The sequence below is a fragment of the Gobio gobio genome, assembly GCF_949357685.1.
Source record: "Gobio gobio genome assembly, chromosome: 6".
NCBI lineage: Eukaryota > Metazoa > Chordata > Actinopteri > Cypriniformes > Gobionidae > Gobio > Gobio gobio.
In genome coordinates this window covers 48083811-48099190 of record NC_137102.1, presented here as the reverse complement: position 1 = coordinate 48099190, position 15380 = coordinate 48083811, and the positions used below count along the sequence as shown (strand labels likewise).

The 15380-nt window shown below is 38.8% G+C and overlaps 1 protein-coding gene across 1 annotated transcript in view; it reads right to left on the bottom strand.

The window, feature by feature from the left end:
* Nucleotides 1-978: 978 nt before the first annotated feature.
* ece2a (endothelin converting enzyme 2a) overlaps nucleotides 979-15380 on the bottom strand; it is a gene marked incomplete at its 3' end in the record, with an annotated part of 142362 nt that continues 127960 nt past the window's right edge. Inside the window, exon 4 of the mRNA XM_079818962.1 lies at nucleotides 979-1266. Coding sequence (XP_079675088.1) covers nucleotides 979-1266 — 288 coding nt within the window. The remainder of the gene's footprint in view (nucleotides 1267-15380) is intronic.

Genomic DNA, 15380 nt, shown 5'->3' with positions numbered 1-15380 from the left:
GGTTCACTCTCAAGACCCTTAAAAGGTATAAAGACGTCGTTACAAAGTCCATCTCACTACAGTGGTTCTAAAATAACTTTATAAAGCTGCGAGAATAGTTTTTGTGCGCAAAAAAACCCTAAATAACGACTTACATAGTGATGACGATTTCAAAACAAGGCATCATGAAGCTTCGAAGCGTTATGAATCAATGAGCCGAATCATGACTCGGATCGCGTGTCAAACCGCCAAACTGCTGAAATTTGGCAAACCGCTGATTCGACTCGCTGATTCATAACGCTTCGAAGCTTCATGATAAGTGGTTATTTAGGGTTTTTTTGCGCACAAAAACTATTCTCGCCGATTTATAAAGTTATTTTAGAACCACTGTAGTGAGATGGACTTTGTAACGACGTCTTTAGTTCAGAGCCATTTCAGAGCCATCAGATTTCAACTAAAATATCTTCATTTCTGTTCCGAAGATGAACGGAGGTCTTACGGGTGTCGAACGACATGAGGGTGAGTAATTAATGACAGAATTTTCATTTTTGGGTGAACTAACCCTTTAAAAACCGATACAGTGTGGCATACAAGTCAAACATGGCTTTTCAAAAGTTCACAGGACCTTAAAGAGAAGAGGCTGCGTTTTGTAACGTCACCATAAAAACAGAGCGATCTTTTTATAGGCCAGCAAAGTGTTAAAGGGATAGTTCCCCCCAAAATGAAAATTCTGTCATCATTTACTCACCCACATGTTGTTTCAAAAACCTGTATGACTTTCTTTCCTCCCTGAATCACAAAAGTAGATGAAAGTGAATTAAAAAAAAACACTTAATGTTTTTTTTCCCACGGAAGAAATACATTTGGAACAACATGAGTGAAAACTATTGTCATTTTTGGGTGATCGAATCTATTAGGATAGGAGCATAAAAAAATATTAATGAAGGAGTATGTACAACTTCGGTCAGCAGTCTTTTGATTGGCATGATGTACAAGTCCCTATAATCCAATGTTATTCAGGAAGTCCTCAGAATCCACTTCCTGAAATTTTACATCAGTGGGTGAAGCCTCAGTTTCCTCGAGCAGTCTCTTCTCCAATGCAGCATCCTCTGGGCTAAGCTCCTCCCCTTTGGTGAGAACATACAGGAAGTAGTGGAAGCTGCTGCCATAGTGATAGTGCTTGATAGACCAGTTGTACTTTGCTCGAGCGTAGAGTCTCTTACGGAAATGTGGCTGCGCAAATGTAACAGAGATGAAGCGGCCTCCGGGTTTCAAAACACGGCTGACCTGTGGGGCAAAACAAATCACCTGATTACTACTATTATTATCATTATGAGAGTTACCTACATTATTGTCATCATTACATATGATAATCTCTACCATCATGTCCAGATAAATATCAATATTTTCTGTGCACCCTAAGTCCACATGCTGCCCATCTACAGTTGTTCTATATGTCGTTTGTCCTTCTTTCGTTTTACAGACCACAAAAGGATTTCTTAAAAAATGTCCCACTAGCACTTGTCAAAATAATGGCAGTGACCAGCATCAAACTTCAAAAAAAGATGCAGAAGTATCACAGAGTGATCCCATGCAACACATGGCGTTTATTCCAAGTGTTCTGGCGGTATACGATAGGGTTTGTTTAAAAACAAACCAAAATTGAATGTATTATTTGAAGAAAAGCCTGTGCAAGGCTACGCAATAAAGCACACAATTTGTGAGAAACAGTGGTGTAATGTAACAAAGTAATAATAACTTATTTTTAGGAGAATCTGTACTTTACTTAAGTTTTTATATTTCTGTCAACTTTTACTTTTACTCCACTACATTTCCTAAATAAAATGTATACTTTTACTCCGATACATTTCCCCAAAGTGTTTCCTTACTTACTACAAAATAAAGTCGGAAGAACACAGACTGCAAGCAAGCATGTGCAAACAAGTGCTCGCACAACCGCAGTTGATTTCATTTTCCGGGTTGCTTCCGTTGCTGGAGCGGCTGAGAAGGGTCTGATGGCATTATACATTACGAGAGCGGCTTCTAGAGGCTTCTAAATAAATACTCACTGATGCCTCATGGAGTTTGTTTTGACACCTCACGTGAGGCTGCAAGCTGCACAGAGCGGGACACCTTACATTTTTTTTAAAGGATTATTTCACTTTAAATCAACTTTTGCTGATAATTTACTCACCCCCATGTCATCCAAGATGTCCATGTCTTTCTTTCTGCAGTCGAAAAGAAATTAAGGTTTTTGATGAAAACATTCCAGGATTTTTCTCCATATAATGGACTTCAGTGGGCTCCAAACGGTTCAAGGTCCAAATGACAGTTTCAGTACAGCTTCAAAGGGCTTTAAATGATACCAGACGATGAATAAGGGTCTTATCTAGCAAAAAAAAAAAAGTTTACGTTTTATAAGCACAAATACTTGCCTTGCTCGGTTCTGTGATGCGCGTTCGTGACGTCGCATAATACGCAATTAGGTTGAAAACGTCACGCTTGACGTAGGCGGAAGTACCGAGTCAGTGTTTACAAGTTGAACGTGCACATACTAACGTCGTTTACAAAAAAAGGGAGTTAAAAGGTAAAACAACGATGTCGGACGATTTTGAACTTCGAGGAGAAGATGAGATGGAGTTTTTCGCCCTGCCCTACCTTTTTGAACCGTAATACACAGAGGAAGATATCAGGCAGATGGAAGAGACTGCTGCGGCGACACACACCTCTCAAGCATCGGGCAGACGAAGATCTAACGAGACGTGGAGGTGCACATGTGGCAAATGCCAACCATTGCCAACAGAGAAAGAATCTCAATGCTGCCACGACTGGAGCATTTCAATCCCGCCATTAGAATCAGTCATTGAGTCAGCTGGTGAGACCCTGTTTCCATCTCGCTGCATAACCGAACAAAATGGATTTCCACCGTTACTGAGCAACAGCGTTTTAGAGGTGCTTTTTAGTTCACCCAAAATTAACTGGTGACGCCGTCCGTAATTGCGTATTACGTGACGTCACGAACGCACATCACAGAACCAAGCAAGGCGAGCATTTGTGCTTATAAAACATAAAAAATATATATTTTTTTTTTTAAATGACCGATTATTTCGCTAGATAAGACCCTTATTCGTCGTCTGGTATCGTTTAAAGCCCTTTGAAGCTGTACTGAAACTTTCATTTGGACCTTGAATCGTTTGGGGCCCATTGAAGTCCATTATATGGAGAAAAACCCTGGAATGTTTTCATCAAAAACCTTAATTTCTTTTCAACTGAAGAAAGAAAGACATGGACAATTGGACATCTTGGATGACATGGGAGTGAGTAAATTATCAGCAAAAGTTTATTTAAAAGTGAACTAATCCCTTAAAACATAGACAACTAAATGGTATATCATACAGTGTATACTACAGTACATGTTTTCATATCACTATAAAGCAATTAACTTTGTTGATGCTGCATTAGTGGAGAATCGCAGTATGTTTGCCGACGAAGCTGAGAGGACGCTAATAGTACCTCAAGGGGTTGAAACAATATGACAAAAAAAAAACACACAAATCTGTCCCAACTGTTTAATATCAGGATTATTACCATATATTTTTCATCCATTTGTTCGCTTTTATGCATACGTTATCCAGCGAAATTGCATATGTAAACTATATCCTCATCATGCAGCTAACAGAAACATAATAAATCAGAAATGCTTTCGATTTCCGTTATTTTTTATCGGCACTGTAACACATATTTTGATTAGATAATCATCAAGTGTTCTAAAATAGAAGCAAATAATGTGTGAAATATACTTACGTATAACTTAACAATAAATATTTAGCAATTTTTTTTATAAAAAAACAAAACAAAGCGGAAGAGAGTGAAGCTGAACACAATCTTGCTGCTCGAACTGTGAATAGAAAAAAAATTATATAATATTTTTTTGCTCCTTTTGTATTTACTTGTACTTTTCCTTTCAATACTTAATGTACAATACAACGTACAATACAAGTACGTTTAATATATAAAAAAATATTTTCATACTTTAGTACAATAAATATCACATACTTTAAAACTTTTACTCAAGTAATATTCTAAACAGTGACTTTAGCTTCTGCCAAAGTCATTTTCAGGTAAGATATCTATACTTACTCAAGTATGGCTTTCAAGTACTTTATCCACCACTAATGAGAAATCAAGATGGATAAAACAGTGACATGAAATACAACCCATGTATCTTCTTCTCTGAGGTGAATATATCCGTTGTGTTTGTCGCAACAAGAAATTAGCATCTAAGCGTAAGCATTCACATCTGTCAAATGTCATTCTGACTGTCATCAGAAAAGTGTTCCTGTCTGGAGATATTCAACTGAAGAAACGAGAACTGCAGTGCTCTCACAAACACACACATTGCATAGCCATGCACAGAGGACAAACAGTCACTGTCATTTTAGGATGAACTATCCCTTTAAAATTCTATGACAAACTTTTCATCTGTAATGTATTCATTGTGTCATTTCAATGTGACATTGTGATTTAAATTACTTCCACCCATGCCGAACCTTCAATAGAATCAACTTGAATCACTTTTTTAATGGATTATATGCTGATCATATGGGGAACTGAGGTTGCAGATTTATCTTTAAAAAACTCTCACAGATGCAGCCAGGAGAAAAATGCAATGCACAGTAATGTACCTTACAGCTACGTTTTGATGTGTGTATACGGGTTTACAAGCTGCAGGTTTACTTTATGGAAAAAATTGAGCAAAGTATGACAAAATCACCCTTTGAAGATGTCAAGGGACATTGTCAAAAGTAAAAATAATAAAGTCATTTTTTTTTAATCTAAAACTGCTAAAAAGCCTTTAGGGTAAGTCTTTAGTTTATAGAAAGCTTTAGATAAAAGGTTGGGGTTTGTAAGGGTTTTTGAAAGTCTTTTATGCTCACCAAAGCTGCCAGTCAAAACTGTAATGGTGTGAAGTATTCTTACAATTTAAAATAACCGTTTTCTATTTTAATATATTTTAAAAAGTAATTTATTCCTGTGATGGAAAGCTCAATTTTCAGCATCATTACTCCAGTCTTCAGCGTCACATGACCCTTCAGAAATCATTCTAATTTGCTGATTTGATTATCAAGAAATATTTCTTATTATAATCAATGTTGAAAACAGTTGTGCTGCCTAATATTTATTTTTTGTTGTTGTTGTGAAAACTGCGATACTTTTTCAACATACTTTGATGAATAGAAAGTTCAAAAGAATAGCATTTATTTGAGAGAAAAAAAATGTTGTAACCTTATACTGTCTTAACTGTCACCTTTGATCAATTGAATGCCTTGTTGAATAAACGTAATACGTTTGTATACTGACTTTGAATGGTAGTGTATTTGTGCCCATGAGCATGTTGGAGTGTTTGTGTAGTTAGTGTGCATGAGTGTGAGTGCATCACGTGCCCCTGCCACCCATTCTTCATCTGCCTGAAGAAATGAATAATTCACACTTTCTGGTGTCAACATGGAATCTGCCTAGAGTGTGAGAGAAGAAAGAGAGAGAATAGAAAGAGAAACTTCCAGACTTCCACTGAAAACACAACAGGAATGAGAAGAAAGTCACACCGTCTTTCTCCCAGTTTAAAAGAAATGTTTTCTAGTTGGCTGATCACAAGTTAATCCTAGATTGATGTGCTTAAACTATGAGTTTTGATTCTGAAAGGGTTAGTTCTTCTGTGGAAAAGTATCATAAAAGTATAGTCCAAGTATCGTGATTCGCTCAAAATCTTTCCTTCTGCTGTATCGCATTCAATTCAAATATGGCAAATCAAGATGAGTTTCACCAGGTTTGATCTCGACAGCTGTTTCCATCCACCAGTATTTATGTGAATTTTGAGATGTTGCACAAAAAAAGCTGGATGGAAACCCCAAGATGCGCATATATTCTAAATATGCACATAAAAAAACTTCTGCTCATTTTAGATGGATAATCGATAAGAAATGGAAACACATTTACCAAAATAAATCCCTTGATGCGCAACAAAACTCACGACTTTACATCAGCAGAGGACGTGATTGAATACCTGGACAAATCAGGACTCATTTCAATGCACAGCATCTCAAATGTTGGTTTGATCATTCTGAAATGCCTGAGCCAAAGTCTGTCATCAGAATGACTTGGTATAATGACCTTCCAGAAGTCTCACATGATTGCATTCCCAAACACCAGGCATCCACCTCTGAACGCAAGACAACATGACAGCATTTATTGCATTTCGCCTGTGGCTTCCCTGATTGCTAAAATTATTTTCATTACCGATATTTTGTGCCAATTTCCCAGAAAGTGACGATTTTTTGTTCTCTCGAACGCATGGGATGGAAACGCTGCTTTATATGCAAATGTTTTATGTCATATTCTGATTTTGCACACAAGTTAAATTCGAAACACAATGACAAGCAGGGCTTGACATTAACTTTTTTCCTTACCAGCCACTGTGGTTTAAAAGTTACTAGCCACACAGCATTTTCACTGGCCACAATTTTGACATCGATACCATGGGGGGAAACGGCCATTTACATTTTTTTTATTATAGATCTAATAATTTGGCAGCAGGTACAGAGGTGGCCAAAATTATTAGAACACCTGACACATTTGAAAATATTTATCTTTTTGCCTCCAAAACATGATTTAATTTCATAATGTTCATGAAACATGCAGATGGTTGCTCTGACCATCAAATATCAGATGAAGTGAGTCGTACTGTTTTTTTCCACTTTTAACTTTAACATTTGGTACATGTAGCGAGCAGCGAGGCTGAGGGACCGTGAGAGCGGGACGAGGCCATGGTCATTAGTGATGATGAGCGCCAGCTGCGTGCCGCATCGGCCTCGTGTCTCACGGAGGAGTGACGGGAGAATAAAAGAGGAGCGACGTCAGTGAAGGACGAGAGAGGACCAGGCCTGGATTTTATGTTGTGTTTTGGTTATGTTTGTTTTGTACGTAGGCAGCAGTCGTCCGTGAGGGACTGCCGCCGGTTATGTTATTTTGTTGATTTATTTTATTAAAGTCTTTTTAAATGTTCTCCGGTTCCCGCCTCCTTCTTCCCACACGAACGAACCCCGTTACATTGGTGTCGAAACCTGGGAGGAAGGAGGGACATGCTGTCGAAGAGCCCTCACTGCTGAGGGTGATCGCGGTGCTGAGGAGGTCGGGCAGCACAGATGAATGAAGACCCACGAGGGGCTGCCCGAGGCGGTGGTGCTGGAGCGAGTGAAGATCCGGTGGGACGGAGAGCTCGCTGCCGTGCCCCTGGATTGAGGCGGGGTGGCTGCCGTCCGAGAGGGACCGGAGGAGTCGCCGGCGTTTGCCGTGAGCCGGAGCCTGCTGCCGTCCGCCATTTAGGGGAGGAGCAGGGAGCGTGGGACTCGCTGCCAGCTCCCTCAGTAGGAGGAGCCACCGCCGGCCGCCAGGGGGCGGAGGAGGATCGAGCCGTCCACCAAGCATCCAATGCCATCGCATGGCACCGCGAAGAAGAACCTCTCGGCTGGCTGAGGACCGAGCGACAATGTGTCCGGGAACCGGACCAGACATTTTTTTTCTCTCTTTTCTTTTCTCCTCTCTCCACTCTCTTGTCTCTGTCGCTCCTCGTGCTACCAGCTCCGTTCTCTCACCTCTATGTCCTTACCCCCAGGTGCCGCGGCCGCCGTGATCGCCTACACCTTTTGCAGCAATTATAGCAGCATATCTCTCTGACATTGTCAATATATCTCCTCTGAGAACTTCAACACTAATGTTACCCCATGCCTTCTGCAACTGAAGCCAAAGGCTTTCATTTGAATGCACAATAGATCTATCCAGTTTATTTTCCAACTTTCCCCAAATGTGCTCCATGGCGTTGAGGTCCGGACCATCATTTTCAATGTTCCAGCAGATTCCTTCCGGCAATAGTTAAAAGAATGTCTTCTTGGAAAATAAAACCAGGCTCAATAAGACGACTTCCATATGCAAAGTTTTCTAATAATTTTGGCCACCACTGTATATTAGGCTGCTGTCACTTTAAGACGTGACACACGGAACCATTATACTGTTTACACATGCGTTTTCTTTCTCAACTGTTTATGTTCACTTAACACAACTGACTATGTTTTCGTGAATACTGGCATTTTGACAGTATTTTGTGTGTATTTGACTGTTTAAAGGTCCCATTCCGCATGATCCCATTGTTCAAACTTTAGTTAGTGTGTAATGTTGCTGTTAGAGCATAAATAATACCTGTAAAATTATAAAGCTCAAAGTTCAATGCCAAGCGAGATATTTTATTTAACAGAAGTTCCCTTTCAAAGCCTACAGTGAACGGCTGGCTTGGACTACATCCTGGTACTTCCTTCTTTAATTACGTCAGTAGAGCAGTAGAACAGACTAACCTCCGGCCACAAAGAAACGCGAAAAAGGGGGCGCGGTCTTGTTGCTGTCCCACGTGGAGAAGCGGACGTGTCGCGTGGAGAAAAGGAACTGTTGCGTTGAGTGGGTTTATCGCCTTGTCGTCGAGACGCTGTTATTTTCATCCAGGAGTCAAATCACCTTTGTTTGGCTTTCCCAGGGACGCTGTAGAGATTATTGAACGCATACATCTCTCCGTTAAGAGGCGTGACCTTTCCAACATGCGCTAAGCTGCTGTCGAATCACAACACAGGAACTGCTGGCACGTGCGCTAAGCTGCGGTCGAATTACAACACGGTAAGCGCTTGCACAATCAGAACTCGTTACGTATTTCTGAAGGAGGGACTTCATAGAAAGAGGAAATCACCAGCCGTTTTTAGGACAGTGAAAACAGCGGTACACAGATAAGTACATTGTGTGAAAAATACTGTGTTTTTTTACACGCGAAACATGAACACATGTTATATTGCACACTGTAAACACAATCAAAGCTTCAAAAAAACACGAAGAACGGGACCTTTAAGTGCAATAAGCAGCGAAAAATAACTCAATTTAGTACTGAGAGGTGGCTTTATGTGCTCGAAAATCTTCGGGAATGAGTAAAATTATGCCACGCAGAAATTCAAGCCCTGTAACACCAACAATATTCATCCGGAGCAAATGAAACGAGTGAGTGAGGGGAGGCGGGTTTGTGTGTCAACTTGCTGTCGGAGAGATGAGAGCCTGCAGAAAATTTGTATTGGAAGCGTTTCAGATATTTCAGTATCAATATTGAAAAATGTATATTTTCGACAACACATTGCACTTGTATGTATATAATTTAACTCACCAAAGTGGCTAGTGGGAATGACTGGGTTACATGCCACTGCTGAAATTCATCCGCATTTGGCAGGTTGGCGAGTGTTAATGTCACATCCTGATGACAAGACACTTCACAACCAATGGCATTAAAGACACAATGACAGTAACAACAGAATTGATCACTCTTCCTATTTCTAGTCTATTTCTTCTTTGTCAAAGCAAGCAGACCTGCTTTTCCTGTGACAGTAAAAATCCATCAACCACGGTTGCTTCTCTTAGCCAGCAACATCCCAGCATGAAACACAGTGAACATGACACTAAACAGTTTCTCCTGGGTGAAGTGCCAGATCTGGAGGCGAATCAGATGATCTCAGCTCGCCGTTAGCAGCTGATGAGACTAATGATCAGGTTTATTGATCTCTCTCAGCCTCTGATTAATGACCCTCTGACACCCGCTGGGCCATCCAGAAAATAACCAAACCTGTCTCAAGGTGAACGCTAAACCCTGGATCACACACATTACAGCCTAATGTACAGCCATACGTCAATGCGCTTTTGGTTTGTTGTTGTTTTTTGTTGTTGCTTGACACAAAAAGACATAAGAAAGTACGTGCGAAAGGGTTCTTTCAGACATGCCTCATCTCATCTGAATGAGAAAGTAGTGTGGTTAACAGAGAGAGAGTGTTTTCCTCAATGAAAGCTGCCCTCATCTGCAGCATTACTGTCGTCATTATAATAATTATCTTGCTCCAATGTATATGAAGTCAGCATCACACGTCTGCAGTTATGGGTCTAACCTGAAGGTCAAAACACTCTGGTTAATGCTGAACAGCACACAGAGGTTCCTTTCCAAAGCCATCATTACAGAGAATCAATTTAAAACAGTGGCTATTAACATCTTGTCTAAAGTTATCATTATTTACACACTGCTATTAACTATGATCTGTTGGTTACTTCATGCAAGTTTTATAGCCTTCTGAAACAAGGACCAATCATACTATGGCCTTAATTTAAAACGGATATATTAGTTTTTAAATAGAAGTTGCTTGATGACGTCTGATGAAAGCCATATAACTTCATATGTACAAAAACTGGCTAAAAGCCTTGAAAGTACACTAGCGTCCAAAGGTTTGGGGTCTGCAAGATTTTTTATTTTATTTTTGCTTTTTGAAAGAAGTATCTTATGCTCACCAAGCATTTCTTTGATCCAAAAATAAAGTAAAACAGTAATATTGTGACATATAACTGTTTTAATATTTTAAAATGTAGGTAACACTTTATTTTAGGGTTCAATTATCGCTATTAACTAGTTGCTTATTACAATGCATATTACTAGGATATTGGCTGGTTATTAGTAGCCTACTTATAAAGCACATATTAATGCTTTATTCTGCACGACCAATATTCTACATCCCTTAATCCTACCCAATATCTAAACTTAAACGTTACAAAAAATACCTGACTAACTATTAATAAGCAGTAAATTAGGAGTTTGAGGCAAAAGTCGTAATTAATAGTGAATATGTTACCAAAATATACTTTATTCCTGTGGTGCAAAGCTGAATTTTCAGCATCATTACTCCAGTCTTCAGTGTCACATGATCCTTCAGAAATTATTCTAATATGCTGATTTCTTATTATAATACTATTTGAAAACAGTTTTGCAGCTTAGTATTTTTGTGGAAACCATTATACTTTTTTTTTTTTTTCAGGATTCTTAGTTGAATAGAAAGTTCAAAGTTTTTGTACATTGGGATTTTGGGTCACACTAATCCTAATCTTGCATACTAAATGGTACCCATTTAGTATGCTGCCCTTCTCCTGGTGCACTTTTTCTGGTGTTTTGTTTTGTTTTTAATTGGATGAAGAACTGCTGACTGCTGAGGAAACTTGCAAAATAAAAATGGCTGCAAATTGGGAAAGGCTGACAGGGGATTTGTGTGTGAGAGATAAAGAGTTGGGTAGGGTTTGTTATTTTGAAACACAAATATTGTGTATGTGTGGAGGTCAGGCTGAAACTATTTACATAGATGCTTTTTTTTACATAGATACTTTATTTACATTGATTTTTTTTTTTTTAAGTGTGTCTGTGTTGTCATATTTCCAATTAAAAAAAAGGACATTTGTGCGGGACATACCAATAGACCATGGAATGTCCCTTTGTCCCCTTGGTTACACTTTATTTCAATGATACATTTTAGACATTCTCCTATTTATAAGTATTGGCGGCAGTGGCTCAGTGGTTCATGTAGGTTGTCTACAAACCGGAAGGTTGGTAGTTAAATCCCCGGTTCCACCTGACCAAGTGTCGAGGTGTCCATGAGCAAGACACCTAACCCCAGCTGCTCCCGACGAGCTGGATGGCGCCTTGCATGGCTGACATCGCCGTTGGTGTATGAATGGGTGAATTTGAGGCAAGATGTAAATCGCTTTGGATGGCCATGGGTCTGTTGAAAGCGCTATATAAATGCAGTCCATTTACCGTTTTTACCATTTACTATAAGTAACTTTGCAACTCAATGTCAACTAACTCTTATTAGAGTATTAGTATTATTATTACTATTATTATTTTAAGAGAATTAGCTCAATTGTGCATTTTATTTATTTAGAGACACAATTGTTAGTTCCCAACATGCTTTGCAATTAAGTGTAAAATGTGTTAAATTAAGTGTTATTTTATGTGTTTTTGAGTGAAGGGAAATCTGTTAATGTTTAATGTTCAGTTATGTTTGACAGAAAGAGTTTCTTTATGTTGAAGTTTTGACCGTTACCATTGTGCAGAAGAGTGGATCTTATGGTTAGGTTGTGGATAATTGCATGTCACATGTTGCTTTGTTCAATGAGCAATAACTTTGCTAATGCCAGTGCAGTAACACGTTTGTTTCTGCTTGTGCTGTGCTAGCAGCATACGTAACTCAATGTCAAATATAAACAGGTCATTTCCATTCACTTTCATTTTAAACTAGCCTAGAAATATAGACGCACCCTAGCGGCAGAACATTTATTTTGCCGCGAGTGTAGTCTAGCAACTCTCGGTAGACCTGAGAGCTGGAAAAACCAAACTCTGGTCAGGCCAATCACAGCGTGTGTAGAGTCGGTGGGCGGGCTTAACATAATGACGACGGCACGTCACGGCAGAGTTGCGGAGGTTCTGCGTGCTACTCGTAAACAAAGCTGACGAACAGCGGTCTTTTGAATCGGCTTTGGCCGCGACTCTGGAAGACTTGGAGTTAAGCTTTTCTTTGAGAAAAGAACAAAGAACGGCACTGAAGTCATTCTTAAAGGGTTAACTACTTACATAGTGATGACGATTTCAAAACAAGGCATCATGAAGCTTCGAAGCGTTATGAATCAGTGAGCCGAATCATGATTCGGTTCGCGTGTCAAACCGCCAAACTGCTGAAATTTGGCGATTCAAACCGCTGATTCGACTCGCTGATTCATAACGCTTCGAAGCTTCATGATGCCTTGTTTTGAAATCGTCATCACTATGTAAGTCGTTATTTAGGGGGTTTTTTGCACACAAAAACTATTCTCGCCGATTCATAAAGTTATTTTAGAACCACTGTAGTGAGATGGACTTTGTAACGACGTCTTTAGTACCTTTTAAGGGTCTTGAGAGTGTAAAGTGCCATTGTGCCAATGCAGGCCTTTCAGAGCCATCAGATTTCAACTAAAATATCTTCATTTGTGTTCCGAAGATGAACGGAGGTCTTACGGGTGTCGAACGACATGAGGGTAAGTAATTTTTTAGTTGATTGCTAGTTGGTTTTATATGTTGCATTATATCTGCTAAAAGTGAATTATCTTATGCTTTAAAGTTGTCATTGGGTACTATGAATATTGTTGGCCCTGGTTAAAAACATCTGCTAAATGAATTAATGTAAATAATACTAATAATTACCTGAATAACTGATTCTTTTATTGACTTTACAGAACAAATTTCAAATTTCAATCCTTGTAAGTTAACTAAAAGCCACAAAACACCCATTTTGATTCCATGGGGTCTTTAAAATCGGCATGAAATGGAATTTATGACAGTCTTTTTATACATACTGTGACGTATATTGAGGGTTGAAATCACCTCTCAAACAAGAACAAATGTAAGCAGGGCTTGATTTTGTCCATGGAGTATTGACTAGATGGTTGTGGTTTGCTATTGGTTGATCTCATGTAAATGTCAGTTTGTCCCGCCCTCGCTCCAGTAAACAAGTCAGTAGAGAAGAGAAGTTATTTTGATTAAAGATTACGATTGCACATACATTTAAAAAAGTGATGTGCACAGATAAATCATAAACACTGCAATATTCCCCAAAAAATTTAAAAGGCAGACAATGTCTATTACTCATATTTTTTACTCATACTCATATAACTTAATGTTTCAAACAGAGAAAAAATCAGAAATTATATGACTACTTAATTTGGTCTAACCGTGCACAAAGCCGGGCATGTGAGGTTGCGGAAACGTGTATTTTTATGACCTAGAATCTTCCTCCTGCTTGTTAGCAGCCAGAAAGTACTTTAACAAAGCAACTCCCATCATCCTCCAGGGGCATTAGTAACAGCATGCTCTCATCTTCGTATCGTTGTCTGGTGCTCTTTCTCTTCCCCGGCGTGAATGTCTCCTTCAAGGACCCTGCGCTCAAAGCCACCATCTGCCCAGCAGCGAAGGGCATGAATGTGTGTGTATGCAGAAAAGCAACACACAGAATTGTGGACAGACTATAATGATAGGTTTCTAGTGTGTTAACAGCTGTCATATCAGCACTCAGCCCTCAGGGACTCAAGATCCTTTACGGCCACTGAGAGCTGCCAAATTTTCCAGCAGACGCAATTATCAAACCAACAGTCTGTGAAACCGCACAGGTGATGAGGTCATTTATTCATCCTTCTCCATTAAAGGTGAAGTGTGTTAATCATTCAATGCGTGTATATCTTCAAAGGAATTACAGACAAAAATGCTCATAAAGGTTTCATCAGTAATAACGAAGACAAGTGATGCTAAACAATGTGCGTCATGGTGATAAATAAACGGTTTAATTATAACTTTGATGAAAATATGAGGAGGGGGAAAAAATGACAGCATAATGCACCGACGTTCAAAAGTTTGGGGTCAGAACGATTTTTTTTTTATTAGTTTTGAAATAAATTAAGCATGAATTAAACTGATCAAAAGTTTTTGAAAGTAAAAAATTATGTATTTTTTTAAAATTTTAAATAAACACTTTTTTTTAATGAAATGTTAAGCAGCACCTGTTTTTATTGTGATAAAAAACTAAAATGTTTCTTGAGCACCAAATTAGCATATTAGAATGGTTTATGAAGGATCATGTGACACTTAAGATCAGAGTAACAAAGCTGAAAATTCAGCTTTGCCATCATAATGATAAAATACATTTTAAAACATTAAAACTGAAAATTCTTTAAATTGTACTAATATTTCATAATGTTACTGTTTTTTTTACTGTATTCTTGATCAAATAAATGCAGCCTTAAAATTAAGGAATATGACATGAAATACTGAATAATTTTTTTTTTTTTTTTCCTATGATTATTTACTATGATTAAAACAGAAACCTGAAGATTAAAATGAACACTGCTGTTACCACAACTAAGTGTAATCAAAATATTGCTCAGAAACATCCCAACTAACCTTACACAGCAATACTGGCGTAACCAATTACTATGTGGGTTTGGGGCAGGACTATAAGTTTGTCCAACCATTAGATGGATATAACGTGGTCAGGAAACCTTTTTACACATAGGGCCCTATCATAAACCTGGCGCAACACACATGTTTTTTGTAAGTTTCGGCCTGACGCATCTTTTTCAAGTCCAGTGCCACTATGTTTAAATAGCAAATGCATTAGTGCCCATTTGTTCACCCATGGGCGTGTTCGGGCGTGTTGTTGGCACGTTGCTATTTTGAGGCAACTGAAATCGACTGCAATATTTTATTTTTGTTATTTAAAGAACGCGCTAGTAATATGCACCTATAGGCGGGTCCTTAGAGGGTTAGTTCACCCAAAATTGAAAATAATGTAATGTATTACTCACCCTTATGCCGTTCCACACCCGTAAGACCTCCGTTCATCTTTAGAACACAAATGAAGATATTTTTGTTGAAATCCGATGACTCAGTGAGGCCTGCATGGCCAGCAAAGACATTTCCTCTCTCC